General features: G+C 42.6%; 1 protein-coding gene across 7 annotated transcripts in view; it reads right to left on the bottom strand.

The window, feature by feature from the left end:
* Positions 1–14,636: 14,636 nt before the first annotated feature.
* The window catches only part of LOC6610067 (nephrin), a 58,841-nt gene continuing 55,439 nt past the window's right edge, over positions 14,637–18,038 (bottom strand). For 6 of the 7 annotated variants that reach the window (XM_032715409.1, XM_032715412.1, XM_032715407.1 and 3 more), the window contains 2 exons: positions 17,093–17,434; positions 14,637–15,486 (listed from right to left, as the gene is read on the bottom strand). In XM_032715409.1, the coding sequence (XP_032571300.1) occupies positions 15,376–15,486; positions 17,093–17,434 (453 nt within the window). In that variant the 3' untranslated portion in view covers positions 14,637–15,375. The remainder of the gene's footprint in view (positions 15,487–17,092; positions 17,435–18,038) is intronic. The other variant, XM_032715411.1, reaches the window with a different exon arrangement.

Raw genomic sequence — 18,038 nt, 5'->3', positions numbered from 1 at the left:
AGCGCAACAGTCGCCAATATACACTCAAACAACGAGTAGGCCCAGACATGAGCCGCTGCCTCGACTTTTATTTCGTTATCCTGCTCATATGCCGGAGCGCATTTTAATTTGATACCTTCATTTGGATCCTGGATCCACGGCGGCGAGGAGCAACTCAAACAAAAGAAGCTGCCAGGTAGTCGCAGCTGGTGCAGGTAACTCCGAATTGCGAGCATCGGGCCGAAAAAGCTGGGAAAACTTTGCACTTAAGTTGCTTTAAAAGTTGTCTCAGTGCTTAAGCTGTCCCCAAAACTGCACCCGCCCATTTAACCCATTCTGGGCATCCAAGCCCCCAAATAAAACACCACCAGCCAGCTGCAGTTGAGTGCAAATGAGTCCGGACAGTGCATCACAATGTTCTGTCGCTGACTTGCAGCTGCTTTTTATTGCAGTTTTTGGCCGTCAGTTCCTTTGTCTTTGCTCCTTGCGCTAGCTTTGCCAGCATTTATTTATTTTATTTCTGCCTCGCTCTGTTGCAGCAGCAACTTTTAGTTTACTTTCTGTTATTGCGTAATTGTTGATAACTTGCAAAAGTTTCAAATGCCCTGTCCTCGAAGTCCTGAAGCCCAGTCAAAAGAATTCTGAAATCAAAAGGACCGCGAGTTGAATCGATCAGCAGCTAGGGTATTTTATAGGCGACCCTTACGGACTATCCGCCACTCAGCAGTGGCTTTAGTTTCTTGCTTTAAACTTTTGTAATATTATCAATGTACACTTTTCCAACTGGCAGTCAAAGATTAACAAATGCCATTATTGGTCAACTGCTCAGAATGGGAAAATAACAACAATAGGAAACGAATTCGCTTGTATCCAGCTTCTTGAAGGTTTGTAGACTCAAATAGGACAGCTTAATAGTTATATTAATTTTAAAGTAAATTAAAAAAATATGAACTTAAGAACTGTTCCTTAACATTAAGAATTTAAACTACTTTGAATAATGTGGTTCCAAATGCAAGTCTCTTATGAAAAAATGAATATGGCTTACAATTCACATATCCTTTCTATCGGTAAACAAAATGTCTAAAAAATACTGCAACTAAGGACATGCATTGATTTATTTGGCAAATACCCTTATATCTAGTTGATGTAGTACAAACTGGCATTGCCTGTTAAGGAAGTTTAAACTTTCTCCTGGACTGCCTCGACTTTCGAATCGGCCAACCTCTTGAGCTGAACGCACTCACTGAAAGTGCTCCTTTGGCGCAATTTCATCACAATTTGGGTCAATTACACGCACTTGTCCAATTGAATATGCATGGGTGTGTGTGTGTTGTGTGTGTGAGCCCCCGAGAGAGAGTGTTTTCGCTCAGCTTTCCTTTCGGCCTGGCACTTTCACCATGAGCTTGTTTGCTGGCTTGCCCTTCGACCTCGCTGGCATCGCTGTCCTCTCTCTTTTTTTGCAGCTGTTGTTTGTTTTTCGGTATTTTGTATTTTTGTTTTCACTGCTCGACGAGCGTCAGCTTGAAATTAGCATATAAGTACGGGCCACATTGGAGCGTTCAATCAACTTAATGAGCCGCTCCATTGAGCATTTGCCTGGCATTCGTGTGTGTGGATTATGACAGAGTGGCCTCGCTAAGAGTGCCATAAATCCTGTCAGCTACTGCCTGAGAGAGCACTCAATAAATCACACACACACGCACACATATACATCTGCATGAGTTGGGCCGCAAAATTATGTGTGTTTGAATTTTTAACCCGCATTTTCGGCTAGTTTATTCAACAAATTGCAAAATAAACCCGTCGAATTTAACATTAAATGCAGTTGCAGGCGGCGGACAAAAGGAGCGTCGAAAAAATCAAGACAAAAACTGGCAAAAAGTATGAAACAAAGCAAAAATTGCGGCGAGGCGAGTGCGAATAATTACTATGGCCATATAACTGCATTGGCAGGCTAGTCCGCAAAAAAGCGGGCACCGCAGACGTATGGCTGCCAAAAAAGTCGAAATGAAAAACAATAACGAATGTCCTTCCATGGGGCGGCTGCGGTAAATGCTGACAGTGTCCTGCGTCCTGCGAGTCCTACAGTTGCAGTGGTCGCCGATTCTGGCTGCTGTGAAGCCCCAATGATCGATGTCGTATTGTCAGTTTCATAAAAATTCAAACAGCTCGGCCAGTTCGGCTCAACTGCATCAGCAACAGCAGAAGCACCAGCAGCAGGAGCAGGAGCAGGACATCGAGGACATTCGGGACAGTCTGCCCCCAACTGGGCGGAAAATGCTTTTGTCAAAAGGCTTAAACTGCCAGTCGCGAGGCGGGCAGCCCTTTGACCTCGCCCTGGGTCCCATCATCTCCATTTCCTTGCTTTATTGTTTGCCATTGATGCCCAGCTGCCGAACAGGACAACAACGTGCGGAAAAACCAAAAGGAGCCAGTGCTGTAAAATGCAATAAATTAAACAATATCTGCGCCAAATTGCTGCCGCATTCGATAGGTGCGAGTGGCGGGGTTTGGAGGATTTCCACTGATGCGTTTGGCATTTAACAATTTTTATGCGGCCCGAGACTGCTTGCTTCTTTTTATTTTTTAATCCCCCCTATTTTTGTGGACCGGTTTTCTGTTTTGCGGTTTTAAGCCCGGCCACGCCCACACTTTGCGAACATCCCATGTTACCAGCGCCGCTATCTGGGCCAATAAGTTGTGGCCAGCCATTCCTCATACGCAGTGGGGTGCCAGTGGCGAGGAATGCAGCAGCAGTAGCAGCAGGACACACGGACAGGACATGGCTAACAGGGATCAGAGCCGCAGGTCCTGGGGCAACCGCAAGGCGAAGCCATTTAATTGAATCAAAGACAAAGCTGCGACAATGAAATGCGGAAGTGCCAATCGAATTCTGCAAATATTCAGTACATTTTAAAGAACAATTTAACTATTAAATATTAACTAGTAGATATATTAAAAGTTTCGCTTGGTACTGATGTAACCTTAACCATTTTCAAATAGAATTTTTCAATGGTACTATTGGCTAAAAGCAATTTCACTCGCACCCCAGAATGCAAGCATTTAAAAAGGCATTAGTGCATATCACCTGGTCGTCAGCCAGCTCTCATAATTGTTTGAGTGGAACGCTGTGGCTTTATGCTAACCTAATTGCAATATTGCCGCGCAGCAACATGTGACAGGACAATCTGTAAAGGACGATTGGTTGGGGTGATGGGGGTAAACCATCGATGACGGCCATTACTACTACACACTAGATGGGGTCGATCGCGTTTGTGATTCAGGGGTCCTGGTTTATATACATGCATATATAACCTTCCCTGGGCCTTTGGGCATTTACTGGAGCTGTCAGTTTGCATCGAGAGCAAAGGTTTCATAATGCTGTCTGCAATTAATTGCTGAATATTGCTGCGCTTTACACGCGCACCTTCGCTGACCTCAATTCACGGAAATAAAGCTTAAATTATTTGGCTTTAATTGATGCAAATACCATTTGAGGGTTCACTGCGGGTTATTAAACTGTTATAAAAATAGTTCTTTCAATTTTCTGCATTTCATCATAGCCGAACGTTTTTCTTTGTTTTCTTTTTAAACTTCATTATCCGTTTTATGGTTGTTAAAATGCGTTTTTCATTACGCAACAATTTCATTTGTTAAAAAATGTCACATTGCTGAATAAAATTATTTATTTGTATGCATAATGTTAAAAGCTTAAGCATCTGATGTGAGACATTTAATTAAAAATACAAATGTGATTTCATTCCCGAAAAACAAATTTTATTAAATATTATTGGATTACCGCATTGGGGAGAGAGAAGCCAATTGGGAACATATGTCTGCATGTGCACTCGCTAATTTCCTCTGGGATTTTCCCGGGCGCTTTCCCTCTGCTTACCCCTCAGTTGAGATGTTATAATCCTTTGGCTTAATCGTTTCGCCACGCTTTGACACGCTTACAATTCACTCGAAAGTCACAAGCTAATCCCAAGCCATCACAATGGAGATTCCCGCACAGCCTTTGACCTTTTTCATTTTCCTTCCATTTCTGCTCTATCTCTATGTGTCTCCGCGATTTTCCGCGCCCTTTTCGCCACTCTTTTTGACCCGCATGCTCTGCCAGCTCAAGTTTTCATTTCGTTCACCCTTTCTCCTTTCCCATTTCATTTTTTGCCATTTTAATACCCGCAAACAATTTAATTAAGCGGTTCGCTTTTTATATTCACGTTGGCTTTGTTTGACACGTTCGGTTGGTTCCCCTCACTTCACTTCGTCAAAGACGTTGACAGTTCGTTTATGTCCTGCTGAATGCGTATCCTTTGGGGGCCACGTTCGTCGCTGATTTGATTCCATTTCACTTCGTTTTAAGTTTTATGCCCGCGCGTTCGTTGTCTTTTCCATAAAGACATTTAAAGTTCATTTATTTTGTTCAACTTTTTGACTGCCATAAAAGCGGGCGCACCAAGAGCAACTACACTATACACACAACGCTCTTCGTGCTCGGCATGTATTTTTGGCTTACTTTGTGATTTGTATAAATACAGGAAGCGGAAATGACAGTCACGACACGGAAATGGCACGCCATTTAATTTCCATGCACTGCGGCCGTGACTCTCCATCTTCCTTTTCCCCCCCGCCCATAACTTTTTTCCTGCCTGTGTGCTCTGCGTATCTTTTCATGTCGCAGACAAACAAAATTTTTGTTTTCGTGGCAGAAAACACGTTACCCACGCACACACACACACCAACACACTCGTGTTGGGCATTTTCATTTTCGTTATTTGTTCGACATTTTGGGGACAATCTTGCGTGATGTGCTCTACATGGCGTATGGGTAATTAGCTCATAAGCGATATGATTTTGGGTTCTGCCTGATAATAAAGATGCTATCAATGGCAGGGCAACTTTGATCTCGTTGCTTAATAATTCATTCATCTTATGGGATTAATGCACATAGATGGTTACAATCTAGTTTGGTATTTGCTTAAATAGAAATTTATAATTGCTTTTGCCCTGCTGCATTTAAATATTAATCTATTCAAATTATTTATCAGTCTTTGTTGCCCGTTTTTGCGGCTGAACGCTTAACTTATTAGCACTCTAGGCAATATTAATTTCTCTTATTAGTTCTTAATTGGATGCATTATTAAATATTTCATATTTTGTAATTTGCAGAAATTGATGGGATTCCATTTCAAGGGGGCGCTGTGTGTTTGGTTTTTGTTGCATTTTTATTCGTTAATCAATTAATAAATGCATTTATTTGCCGAGCTTAATTGCTTGACTACTCTACATAACGCAAAACAAAGGATCATATAAAGTTTTTGTTATTATAATTACAATGCACGAAATATTTATTTATTATTTATTAAGCCAATGTTTACCCTGACGCATTGTTATGATAACAAGCTTAAATTGTATCTCCCATTTTGTCTGCTCTTTAAGCACAGCGAAAAATTAGTGCACTTTTTAAGGACAAAGACAGTCGCGTTCGGTGTGAGAAGGTGTCATTTGAATTTTCTCGAGTGTAAGTCTTAGCTGATATCATGATATGCAAATTGCTAAGCAAAAGTCAAGGAAGGGACACTGAACCAACATCAAAGACAAAAGCTTCAAATCGACAATGACCGAGCCCAGGACACTATAACCGCCTTCCTCTTCCATTTTTAATGGCGTTTTTGCATTTTTCTTCCTTTTTTTTGGTGGCCTCATTTAATTTAGACAGCTTTTGTTACAACAGTCAACATTTTATTTGCACGTTTCGTTTTACGGTTTTTGTCACTTGCCGCCATTTGATATTTCTCCGTCTAAAACTCCAACTCCAGGTCCAACCAATTCCATACCCCCGTTTTCCACCGCCTTGGCTTTTGTTTGCTTTAATTAAAAGTTAAGTAGGTGCGAGCAACAATGGCGGAACGATCTTAGGGATGCGGGATGGGGTTTTGGGGGGGGGGGGGGGGGGGGGGCGTGGCAAGGCGACCCAAACGCTGTAAATGAAGTTGTCAACTTTTCCACCTCCAGCAAACAACATCCCACTTACCCCCATTCGCATTCTTCACCCTTTTCCCGCTGTCTCAATTTCAACTATTTTATTTTTCAACTTATTTTATTTTATACAACTCGGGGGAATTTTTGCAATTAATAAAGTTTTTTAGCCTCAATTTTGTATATAATTGTTGCTGGTTTGTTGTGTATTCTTCTGTTTGTGTAGTTGCAATTAGTTTTCCGTAGTTTTCAGCGCTGCTTTGATGCCTTTTAGGCACTCAAAATTCCGAAATGAATGGACAAAGCAATGATGCTGGCTGGCTTCAGTGGGTAACTTGGGTGTTTTTTTGGGTGGTTTTATGGTGGTGGACAGGTGCGCCGGGGTGATTGTTGTTGGCTGACTTAAGTGCCAACTTGAAGCAACATTTTTGTGTTATTTTTCTCAGCAGCCAAGTCGGCTGCCTTGACTCTGTGTAATTAACGTGAAAATTGAATTGAGAGTGCTCAAAAGAAGGGAAATTCAAAGCAGAAAACTTCTCCCTTGGGTAACAACCAAAGAGTCTGGGAATGATTTCTAGATAATTATTTAATTGGATGTTTTAAAATACTCTTGAATTTATTCGGCAATTGTAAGGAAGGCGTCGACCTTTAAGCAAATCGATGCGTTCTATTAAGCCAAATAAAATTTACCCTGATAATCTGGCCAGCTGAACTTTGTTTTTACGAGTAATCTTTCCCATTTAAGAGACGGAATTGCCCAAACCGATATAAACAACAGATGTTACACCTCCATGGCCACATTTTCCATGCGAGATTAACCGTCGACGATGTCAGCCGCAAACTGCAAAAAGCACCATGCAAAACTCGGCAAGAGCAGACCGCCAACAGAAGCAGTGGCACCTCCAAACCGCCAACAAAAACAGCAACAAATGCATGCCGCTCAGTGGCGCAGAGGTGGCGCAAAAGGGGGGGTGCCGAAATGGGGGTTCTATAGCATGTCCGCAGCCTGTCTGAGGTCTGAATTTCCAACGGTGTTTGGTGGCCAATTTTCTGCGGCCTTGCGGAATTGACGAGGGGCTGGGGTCGTGAGGAAGTGGCAGAGTTATTTAAACAAATGCCAGCATGTCTATAATTTTCAACACTTTACCCTATTTTTCTGGTTGTTTCTTTGCCACTCTTTGCGTGCCACGAATGGCTTTTGGCTGTTGTGTGTGCAAATAAAATGAAATCGTTGCAACTGCACCCCCAGTTGCCAAAAAAAATAACACACATACACACACACAACTTACCAATGACCACAAATTGAGTGTTAATAAAGTCATGTTAATAACTTAACCGAAGAAGAGGGCGCTCGAAAAAAGAATTTCCCATTTTTCGGTTGCTGTTTTTCGCTCTTACTTGGAAAATTAGCAAGGAAAGTCCCGAAAATTCATTACGTCTGCCATTCTGCGATGCATATGGCAGGCATTTCAGAAAAACAGATGCGGGCGGTGCGGAAAACAGGGGGAGTGGCCGTTGGAGTTGTCTGCAGCTCGATTTCTAACACCATACTTCCGCTTTGGCTTGGCGCCAGGCCGCAACAAAAGTTTCCCATCTGACTGACGACTGCCTGGCAGGCTGGTAGGCAGCCAAAATAACAGGCAGTACGCTATAAAAAATAAAGATGAAATAGGCAACAATAAAATATAATTAAAAAATATATATATATATATATATATATATTTTACCACAAAAAACAAGTTAGTGAGTGAGCTCAGTTTGAGAATGTTACTTACTTCTTTAGTGTATATCTGTCTTTTTTTTAAGTGTACCTCCCCTTTTTACCACGTTTTGCCCTTTTTCTTTTTCGACCCCCATCTCTGTGCAAATTCAATTCGTTGCAATGGCGGCTCGGAGTGAGCCTCAAAATTTCATTGCAATTCATTCGAGTCGGGTCGCAGCTCCTCTTCCGCTTTTTGCCTGTGACAAAATATAACAAAAATAGAAGAAGCCAGGGAAAAAAACAAAGGGAAGTTTTGCGATGGGGCTTGGGTGTTGAAAAAGAGGCATAGAAAAGAGCCACAAAAAAGTGCAGCTTTCTTTTTCGTCCTTCGGCACTCAAACAATGCCAGGCCGGCAACAAAACAGCAAACAATTTGAGGCATTCAAATGTGCAACCAGCCAAAAGGGCAGAAGACGAAAATGTGTGAAAGTTGCTGCAGTTGCTGCTGCGTTGCTGCCACTGCTGCTGTGTTGCTGTTGCTGCTGCTGTTGCTGCTGCGTTGCTGCTGCTGCAATTTGAGTGCGAAAAAGTTTGCATACCGAAACAGTAAAAGGCATTTATTCCAGCGTGAATCCGTTTGCCCAACCAGGCAGCTCCTGCATCCTTCTTCTCCGCTTTTCCTTGGCTTTCTGGGAATGCGAATGCCACTGGGCTACTGTAAGTGCAGTCAATTGCCTATGTGGGTCAGCATTGCATTTGCGCTTAATGAGCATAAATTATGCACAGCACAGAAAGCGGCTGCAGCGGCAGTGGCAACTTTGCTGCAACTTTCGCTTGTCGCATCAACTCATAAAATTTATGGCGTCTGCATGTATTTTAAGTTCTAATAAAATGTAGCCAAGTTGGGAATTGGGTGGGGGTTAAGTGGGCGGAGGTGGTGGTGCGGTCTGGCTGCCGAAAAATAAAAGCAAGCCAGCCGAAAGCCAGGAAAGGCAACTTTTTGCTTGCCTTTTAAAAGTTACTTTTACCGCACAGGCTCACACACACACATACACACGAACACCTTTTGCCAGTTGCAAGAACTGCCGAGTAAATGTGTTTGCAATATGAAGAAGTTATTCCACATCCACTTCCATTTCCCCCGTACCCCGCTCTATCACTCTTGCTCCTCTATCTCTGTGTCGCTTTCTCTGGAAAAGTTTGCAGCAGCATTCCACCCACTCCCCACCCACCGGCAACAACATTTAGTCGTAAATTATAATCAAAAAGGTGCCAGAATTGTGCGAGTGTGTGTGTGTGTGTATGTATGTGGGTGTGAAAAGCATGTAAAATAAATAAACAAACCGCTGCTTGCATTTTAAAGGCTAGAAAAGTGATTTAGCCAGGCCCAGAGTTTTCAGCTGCACGTGATTGGCCAAAAACTATTGCACACCTAAGGGAAAATTCATTCAGGCCATATGTGTGTGTGTGTGTGTGAGTGTGCAAGGATGTTTGTGATTTTAGACAGTATCTGCTTGCCACTAAAAGCGATTGCTTGGCAATTAAATTTAATGCATTTTAAAGAATCAAGGATGCAGGATGAAATAATAAAGATTTTCCATATTGAATATTCAATATCATTGCTGCTTGATTGTTTAATAAACTCGTATTAATTGCTGTAAAAAACGAAAGCGTTTAAAAATAACAAAAATAACCAAGCAAAATGAAAAATGTATACATCTAATAGGATTCTCGGATCAAATAACATAGTATTTAAAAAGTGTTTAAAAATGGTCATAGTATCAGATAAATAAACTTAAAGACAACGACTGATAATCTCAAAATTGAAGCTGGTTTTAGCCAACACTCCTATAGCTTTCGCCTTAATTTGGCAACATTTCCTTCCATTAAGGAGCATGCCTTCATAGCGAAGCCCATTCCTCACAATTTCTTGAAATTTCATTTCAGTTCGTGTCGTCGCATCGCGTCTCGTCTGGATTCAATTCAATTTATTTGTTGTCTTTGAGCTGAAGCTTTTAGAGGTGCCACTTTTTACCTGTGGATGCAGACTTTTCGGGTAAGCGACAATTTGTGTTCCTGCAAATTTAATGTGGAATCGTGTGTGTGTGCAAGGGGGTGGGGACAGGGCAAGAACCGCAGCGTGTCTGCCTTCCTGCTCCTTTCCTCGCAAGGATGCTGGTTTCACACACACTTATCCAGGCAGCTGGCTAAAAACTCAGGTAAAAGGACCAAAGTGCATGGGCAGGTGCGATGGGCGAGAATTGGTGGGAGGGATGTTAACTTTTGCCCACGACAAAGTGACATATTAGCGTAGTCAAGTTTACAAAGCACACTTACGCTGGAAAGATGCGAGTGGAGTTAACACTCCACTGGCTCCACCTTCGGGTTAATTTTGTTATTTGCCTAGAAAACTTTGCCACAAATTGTAGGCATGTGGAAGGAAGACTGCCGAAGCAATTTAGTTGTCGGCGCTGCAAATGTCGCAAACATTTTTCGCAAAGACGAAATCAAAAACCAATTAGAGGTCGCCACGCCCAGCTGTGAAACTTTTTGGCTCTGTAATTTGGCCAAAAGCACGAATTTCCCTTTCTAACCAAGAAGGGCGATGGAATATCTGGAAGGTTTTTCTTCTCTCATAATTGCGAAAATATTTTCACATCGCTTAATTATAGATAATAAAAACACGCTGTAATTTCGAGACTTCAGCAACGAAAGTTTTGCATAAATTAAGCATTGCTTTTTGTTCGCTGCCTTTAAAAGACCAACGCAACATAATTAAATATATATTAAAACTAAAATTTAAATGCAATTATATGAATGTCAATGAAATCATTTTGAATTACCAACTCAACCGCTGCGGTCTGCCAACTGGTCAGCAATATAAAATGTCTTTTCTATCTGGCCATGCATGATCCAGCCATGCAATTTGCAAATGATGCGCAATTTATTAATTATCTATGAAGCCCTTTTTAATAAACCGAATTTCAAGCGTGCACAAACGGCAAATTCGATAAAATTCATAAATGTTATGTTTATTAGTTTGCACACTGGACAAGAAAAAAAAAGAAGCAATTTGCATTTCATTTAGGATCGATTATCAACGATTGGCTGCCGTTCAAAACATTCAATCACCATGATGAAAATGCTCAAAAAAAAAAACATTTTCCACTCTGCCAATTAGCCACTTGATTCGCTGTCCATCGGCCCACGTAAAAAGCCACCTCTTTGTGGTCAAAACTTTGTCATTTTATCACTCGGGCCATCGGAAAATGAAGGGTTTTGGGCTTGGGCATTCAATATTTTAATTAGTTGACAAAGTATTTCAAAAACTTAAATAAACAATAATGAATACTAATTGCCAATCTATTCGACAGATATAATTATGTCACGGAATGCGGTGTTTGACTGCAAATTTAAAATGCTATTAATATATTTCGGTAATATTTTTGTATTTACTAAGCCAGCCCCATTCACAAGTTAACAACTGAGCCCAATTCTCCACCAAAGAGTTACCCTTTCAACCTTAAGCATTTCATTTCCCTTAGCTTTTCCGGCACGTGCCGCCTGACAAATCGCAGGCAAACTGCTTCCATAATCATTGCAGACACTTTGGGCTGTAAAAAATTCAACATAAATTAAGTGCCTGCTGCCCACATTAGTTGGTAGTTTGGCGGGGACCCAGAAAATCCCAAGCTCACGCACCTTTTCACCCATTTTACGACCAAAATTTGCAAGGCAAAAAAAAAAAATGAGAGAGAGGAAAAACAGACTGGGTGCGCGCCTAATGCGCATTGAATAAAGTTCTAAAAAAATAATTTGCAACCTCTGGGGGACTCATCGCGTAAAGAATGAGAGGTGAACGTCCAAAAGGGAAATCAGAGCTACGGGATAGGAATGAAACTTCCCCCTATTTCAAAAATTTTATGTTTATTGCGTATACGCACCGTGTTCGAGGAGGGGCACGCGTGTGTGTGAGAGTGTTTGTGTGTGAGGGCGTGGGTTATTTTATATACACACTTCCGGTGGCTGGTTCACGGTTACCCGGGTTCGTGTTTAATGTTGTTTTGACGCCGCCATATTAACCGGAGGCGGGAATCCGGCTGGCTGGATCCGGTGTAAGGCAGGAAATGTGCGACGCCAGGTACTTTCTATGTAAATGGATACACGCATTTGTTACTGCCGCATCGGGCTGCCATAAACCCTTCTTTGTTCGCCCACTTCCGTAGCCCAAATATTTATGGTCCTGGGGCATATGTTTGGATCCAGCAATTTATTTAACCTTCAAATGCGTTGTGCTTCTTCCTTTGCCCCACATTTTGCCTATGGCTTTTGTGCCAAAGGTGTCGCCACTCGTTGGCCCAAAATTTGCCTACATTTGTTATGCATTATAGGCCAAGGATTAGTGGCTGCTTTTCAGCGTGAATGGCGGATGGCTTGGAAATTTGTTTGGCCAACAAATCAATGCGTATGTCGTATTGAGTTTCCGTCATCAATCGTAGTTGAAACTTTACCTTTCATGCAGTTTATTTGCATCGGCTTCAATTTGACTTATTTTCTTCGACACTTTTATTTACGATATAAATTGCACGAAATGGTCACGCGACTGACCGAACAATAAAAGCGCCGGCATTAATCTTCTCTGGCCCTCGCGTATGGTAAATGGTAAATGGGGCCGGGTGTGTGCCAGGGGGGAAGGACCAAGAGGGGGTCAGGACAATGCACCCCTTCATTTTTGTTGCCAATTTCCGGATGCAATGCTGCGAATTTCCGTCTGGAAACTTCACAACGATGGCGACGAAATTGCTTAAATGTAAATAAATCAGTGGTAAGAAAATGTTTCTGTGGTCAGCAAGCGTCCACTGCTCGTTCTCGTCCTCATCCTCGCCCTCGTCCTGGTGCCCATCCGGATGCGGATCCTTGTCGGCTGCGTTGTAAGTGTTGGCTTATAAATCAGGCCACTGCAGTGACAGACAGACAACACAGTGCAACTCTGCATTAATGGCGGCTTAAGTTTGTCGCGGGGGAAAAAAAGGAACTCGCTTAATTGCGGGGCATTTTCGTTTAATTTCGCACAACTCGCTGTAAAGTTTTATTAGCTCTGCGGGGCATAAATCAAGCGAGTTGCAGACGAAAAGTCGTTTGTCATTTCGAACAATCTATTAAAAGCAAATGTCGCATAAATACATGAATTCTTTTGTGACGAAACGATTCATCATCCATCATCGCGGAGTCGCAAAATGGCTATAAAAAAAATCTTTGTGTCAAAACTTTTAATTTAGGTAATAAAAATCAAAGGGAAATGGAAAAACAACCGAAACTATAGTAGTTCGACTAAAAATGAACATTTTTGCCCGGAAAGAAGTGAATAACTGATGGATTTAGCCAAAATATTCGCAAAATATCAATAAAATGAGTTTTATACGTATCGATAATAGTTTCTTGCTATTGAATTCGTTTGTGTTCCCGTTTTCGCTCACAGTGGTGTGAGTTTTTTGTTGTCTGCCTCTAAATTTATTTATTTATTTTATGACTGCGGCCGTATTTCATCTTTTTGTGCTGCAGAGGTAGCAAAATCGCATTCAAATTGATTTTTAATATTTATTTATGATTTAGGAAACAATTGAGCGCCATTTTTCTGCCAACGGAAGTATGATTTCCAGCCATTCGATTTGCCGGTTTTATTGCCATAGCCTGATTGATGGCCTTCAACGGATGAGAGCTTCTACTGGTCGAAATGGCCCACCTCAGCTCCGAAAATGAGCATAAGCAGGCGTTTAATTTATAATTTATGTGCCGCATTTTGATTAATTGTTTTCAATCTGGCCGGTTTAACGGACGCGTTGGTCACCGTTTGACCCCCTTCTGTGGCTTTGCGGCCTGACATGTGGTCCACTTCAATTTCGGGCCAGCTCCGGCGACTTGAGGTTCAAATATTTGATCTGTACATATGCGTTGCGTTGCGTGTTTGTGTGCCTTTGCCCAACTTACGGCATATATGGCATATCTTGCAATCTAAGCAGGTATCCCGGAACAACCACAAAATTTACAAGTCATCGACGGCGGCGGCGATGCGGTCGAAATTTGCATAATTTGCTTTTCATGTAGGCAGGCCTGCTTACCGGCTCATAAACGCCGGTGACTGTCATCTAACTCAGTTTCCTGGGCCGCCACTATTTCCTGGGTGTTTGCGTTGCTTAAGCGAAAACGGTGTTAAGTGCTTTCGCATACAAAATTTACATGGCCCGACAATTTTTGAGAGCTGTATCGGCCATGTTGCTGCTTCAACTAGTTGATGTTGCTGCTGCTACTTCTGTTGCTGTTGCTGTTGCCTTTGCGGCTGCTGCTGTACTCAATGCAGATTGTCAGGCGCTTTTGTTATTGTTCCACTGCGGTTGTGTCGCTCGGCTTGACTTCCGCTTGTCCCTTTGTTTGCTCACGCGGCCTGTCAATATTTACCGTTGGCTACAAGGCAGTGCCGAGCACACAGGACACGCCGCCCCTCGCTGCCACGCCCTCGTGTTTGAAAACATCAACTTGCTGCAGCATCCTGTTTGCTCCAGTTAGTGCCCAAAAAGGTGAAATGGAGAGGGAACGGGGTCAGCGATCCCTACATGTATTCTGACCAGCATTTACGACCTTCTATTGCCATTGAAGTTTAATGAATTAACTAGGATTGAAATGGAGAGTTGTCGAGATGAGAAATCTTCCAGGATGTATCCTCATCACTTCCCATTGCCATCATCAGTACTCTTGCGATTTCTGTTTTCATACATTTTATTAAATTTAATTTATTAACTTTAGCCTAATACTCAATTAAATATTTTACATGCAGTTGCTTAGCCTTTTACTTTTATTATTTTATGCATTTTTCCTTAGACTAGAATTTTTTTTTCCCAGGGATTTGGTTGCTTCGTCGCAAGCCTGTACGGAATTTTCATTCTCGTAGTTTGTTACGTATAAAATGCAAACTGGATTTGCTAATTTAAGTCGTTTATTAATCGTTCATTATTTGGTTACCTTAGGGTTAGTGTTTCTTTAAATTCTTTATGATCTTTTTATTACAATTTGAACTATGCTAAGTCGGAGCTTAAAGCTAGATGAATTTGATTTAGATGTTGTTGTAAATGCCTTAGTTACGCCTAAGTTACAAGCTAAATGGTAATGGGAGCTAGGTTACTCGAACTAAGGTCAACAACAATTATGAATTCGTTTACTTAGCTAAAAGTTTATGTTTCTCTTTTGGCGCTTAAAGCTGTTGTTTAAAAATATATTAACAATTCATTGTTTTTTTTTTTATCCAGATGTAATGTTAGTTTCAATTAGAGCTATAAGTGTTAATTGTATTCCGTAATGTACACGTCATCTTAGGCCTAATGGATTTTTCTTGCTGAGCCTCGAGCCTCGTTTGCCTCGAACAATTTACATGCACAGTTTATTGTTATCTTTTTACAGGGTATGCCATCATCCATTTGGTATCAACGCATAATGTTCTTTGCTTTCGTAAAAGAGTGCTAGCTAAGGCAGCTCCCTCTGCTTTAAAATCAACTCAATTGTGGCTTTTTTGCTGGCTCATCACATACAACTTATAGTCAATTTGTTTACCAATTATTCCCCGATTTTTCTGTAGTTTCTCATAGTTCTCTCTTTTGATTTGCATTCCCTGTTTGGCTCTGACTTCAGATTAGTTGCTCCTCCCGACCTAGAGCTTAGCGTCAGAAGCGAGTTCCCGATCCGAGATTGCGATCCTGGGCGATCAGGATATCCTCCCCGTTCAGCTGATGGTGCACCTCCTCCGGCACGGTCTTTAGCAGCTGTGGCTTGCCCTGAAATGGTATAGAGAAGAATGGGGTCGCAATGAGACACTTTGACAAAACAACAATGACAAAAAGCGTATTTAGCCAAGGAAATACCAGGAGACAGCTCGGGGCAAGAAGTCCTAAAGTGCGCTGCTTTAAAATTAATGAGCCGCACATTATTTGAGTACTCACAGCTATTACAAATTCAAGTTTCCCGCCACCCTGGCCAGCAAATTGTACCAGCAAAAACGCTGCGTATGCGTAATATTTGGTTTTGCCAAAACCAAGACAAACACAAAAAGGAGAAACCAACAAGTCTCGCTGCCATTTTCTGTGTTTTGGCCAACTCCCCTGGGCCAACACGGCCCGAAGTGTTTTGGTTTGGGCCGCCTTTGGGAGCCCAATGCGGGAAAAACAAGGGCCACATCAGTGACAAACGAAAGGAGCAGCTCAAGAAAAGGCAACACAAAAAATGGCCGAGAAGGCAGCAGAGGAATAAAACATTGTGAATTCAGTCGCCGCTGCTGCTGCTTCTGCTGCTTTTGATGATGATGTTGTTCTGGTCCCGTTTTTTTGCCCATTCTCTCCATGTCCCGGTGCTCTTCTTCTTATTTGGGTCATAATAATTGCAATCATTAGAGTCAAAAGTTGCCACACCGCAGTGTCCTTTTGGCATGATATTGTTGTAAAAACGTAATTCTTTTTGTGGAACGAACATCAGCAGGGACAATGCAATGGCCAAAGCCTGTTGGCCTGGTCCACTAGCAGCGAAATCGAGGAGAAGGGCCAGGACGAACGCACTGCTGCGCTGCTGCGTTGGGAGTATACATAATGGGGTATTTATAAAGCAACGGACAGAGACAATGAATGGCGGAAACTGGCGGCGGGAGCGGGACAGCTTTTTTTTATTATCCTGCAGCACATTCAGGGGTCATTTACCGCCTTGAACCCATTGAAAATGCCGGCAAAATTCTATCTTTCTCACTCTGTCTCCCTCAAGCTGAGTTTAAAGTTGTCTGTTGAGGGATCAAAGGTTATGGATTGCCAGAAAATTGCACTGTCACTGAGATGGGGAGACTGTGAGTCATCTGTTGATCGATGACGCACTGGGTGGGCTAATCGATTGAAAGGCGCGTAATGTAGGGGAAATTGTGATGGGAACCGAACAAAAACGGGGAGCTCTTAGGTCCCAAAATGAAGTTGTTCAATCGTGTTCTACTTAGGCGTTAAATATCTGAACTCGAACAGTTTCCAGTCTTAATTTTCTACATTTGAATACCCTTTCGGCGGTTGCAATCACTTCAGCAGTTATCGGTCCGACCGCAAAAACCCATTTTCCGCCCCAGCGGCTACCATTTATAAAGGAAAAACGAAAACAAAATTGGACACAAAAGATGGCCCCGAGGTGCGGGTGGTTCGGGGGCGAAGATAAATGTTTCCTGCTGCCGTTTCCCCCAACCGCTCCGTGCCAGAAGCACTGCCAAAAATCCTTGCCCGAAAATCCACTTTGCATATTGATGCTTTCAACGTTTTGGACATTAGGCGAGAGAGTTGCCTTGACGACCGGTTCGCTATCAACAAGGAGCAGCAGGAGCGTCCAGGAATTGGGGAAGTACATCAAACTGACACTTACCACATCGCTGCCATAAAGGCTCATGCCCATGCCGACGATGCTTCCGTTTCCGCCATTGGCCGCTGTCAGCTGCTGCTGTTGCTGTTGCTGTGGGGGCAGTGGAACAGGTCCAGGAACCGATGCCCCTGCCGAAGATGTTGCCACCAGGCCCATGCACGTCACCGGCTGCAGGAGCCCATCGCCAGTGGTCACCATGCTGTGGGTGAAGATGGGCGGCGGCGGCGTCGGCGAGAAGGTGGCCAATTGTGATGGATGCGACATGGTGACTCCGGTGATGGTGCTGTTCGTGCCAAACATCGGGCTCGTCGAGTACATGGGCATGGGATGATGTGCCAGATCGATCTGCGGCGGTTAGGTAGAGGAGTAGGTAATGAGGTTTTAGTCATGTTATGATTTATATGCTGCGAGTTAGTCACGAGTTTAGGGGTTGAAACAAAAGTAATTGATCGATGGGGAGAGTAAATGATAATGTTGCACCTAAACATAACTAATTTAGAGACCGCGTTACTTTAGGTCCACGTTGGGTGCCAACTAATTAGCAATAGCTATTCGTTGGGCCCAAATTAAAGAGTTCTCATACGCTGTTCTATCCTTATTTCCCAAACCTTTTCAAACGTCTAAGCATGAAATGCAAAGTAAAAAGTTACTGATATCAAACTTTAGTATGTTATAAATTTAAACAAATTGATTGCATAGTACTGAAAGATAATATTAATTATTTTCCGCAATTTAATAGCGTGGTTTGGTATAGTAAATCTGAAAACTGTGCCAGTGGCCTGTATGTTAATATGTATACGCGGTTTCCCACGCATATTGCAGGCATCGTGGACTCTGCGGTTCCACCGCCGCCCACCTACCCCTCGCCATGTTACTGATAGTTAACATCGCGGCAGGCGTTTATTTAGCCAACATGGTTGCCGCGGCATACAAGAGGCTGGCTATGTGG

The sequence above is a fragment of the Drosophila sechellia genome, chromosome 2R (genome assembly GCF_004382195.2).
Source record: "Drosophila sechellia strain sech25 chromosome 2R, ASM438219v1, whole genome shotgun sequence".
Classification (NCBI taxonomy): domain Eukaryota; kingdom Metazoa; phylum Arthropoda; class Insecta; order Diptera; family Drosophilidae; genus Drosophila; species Drosophila sechellia.
This window is presented reverse-complemented; position numbering and strand designations above follow the sequence as displayed.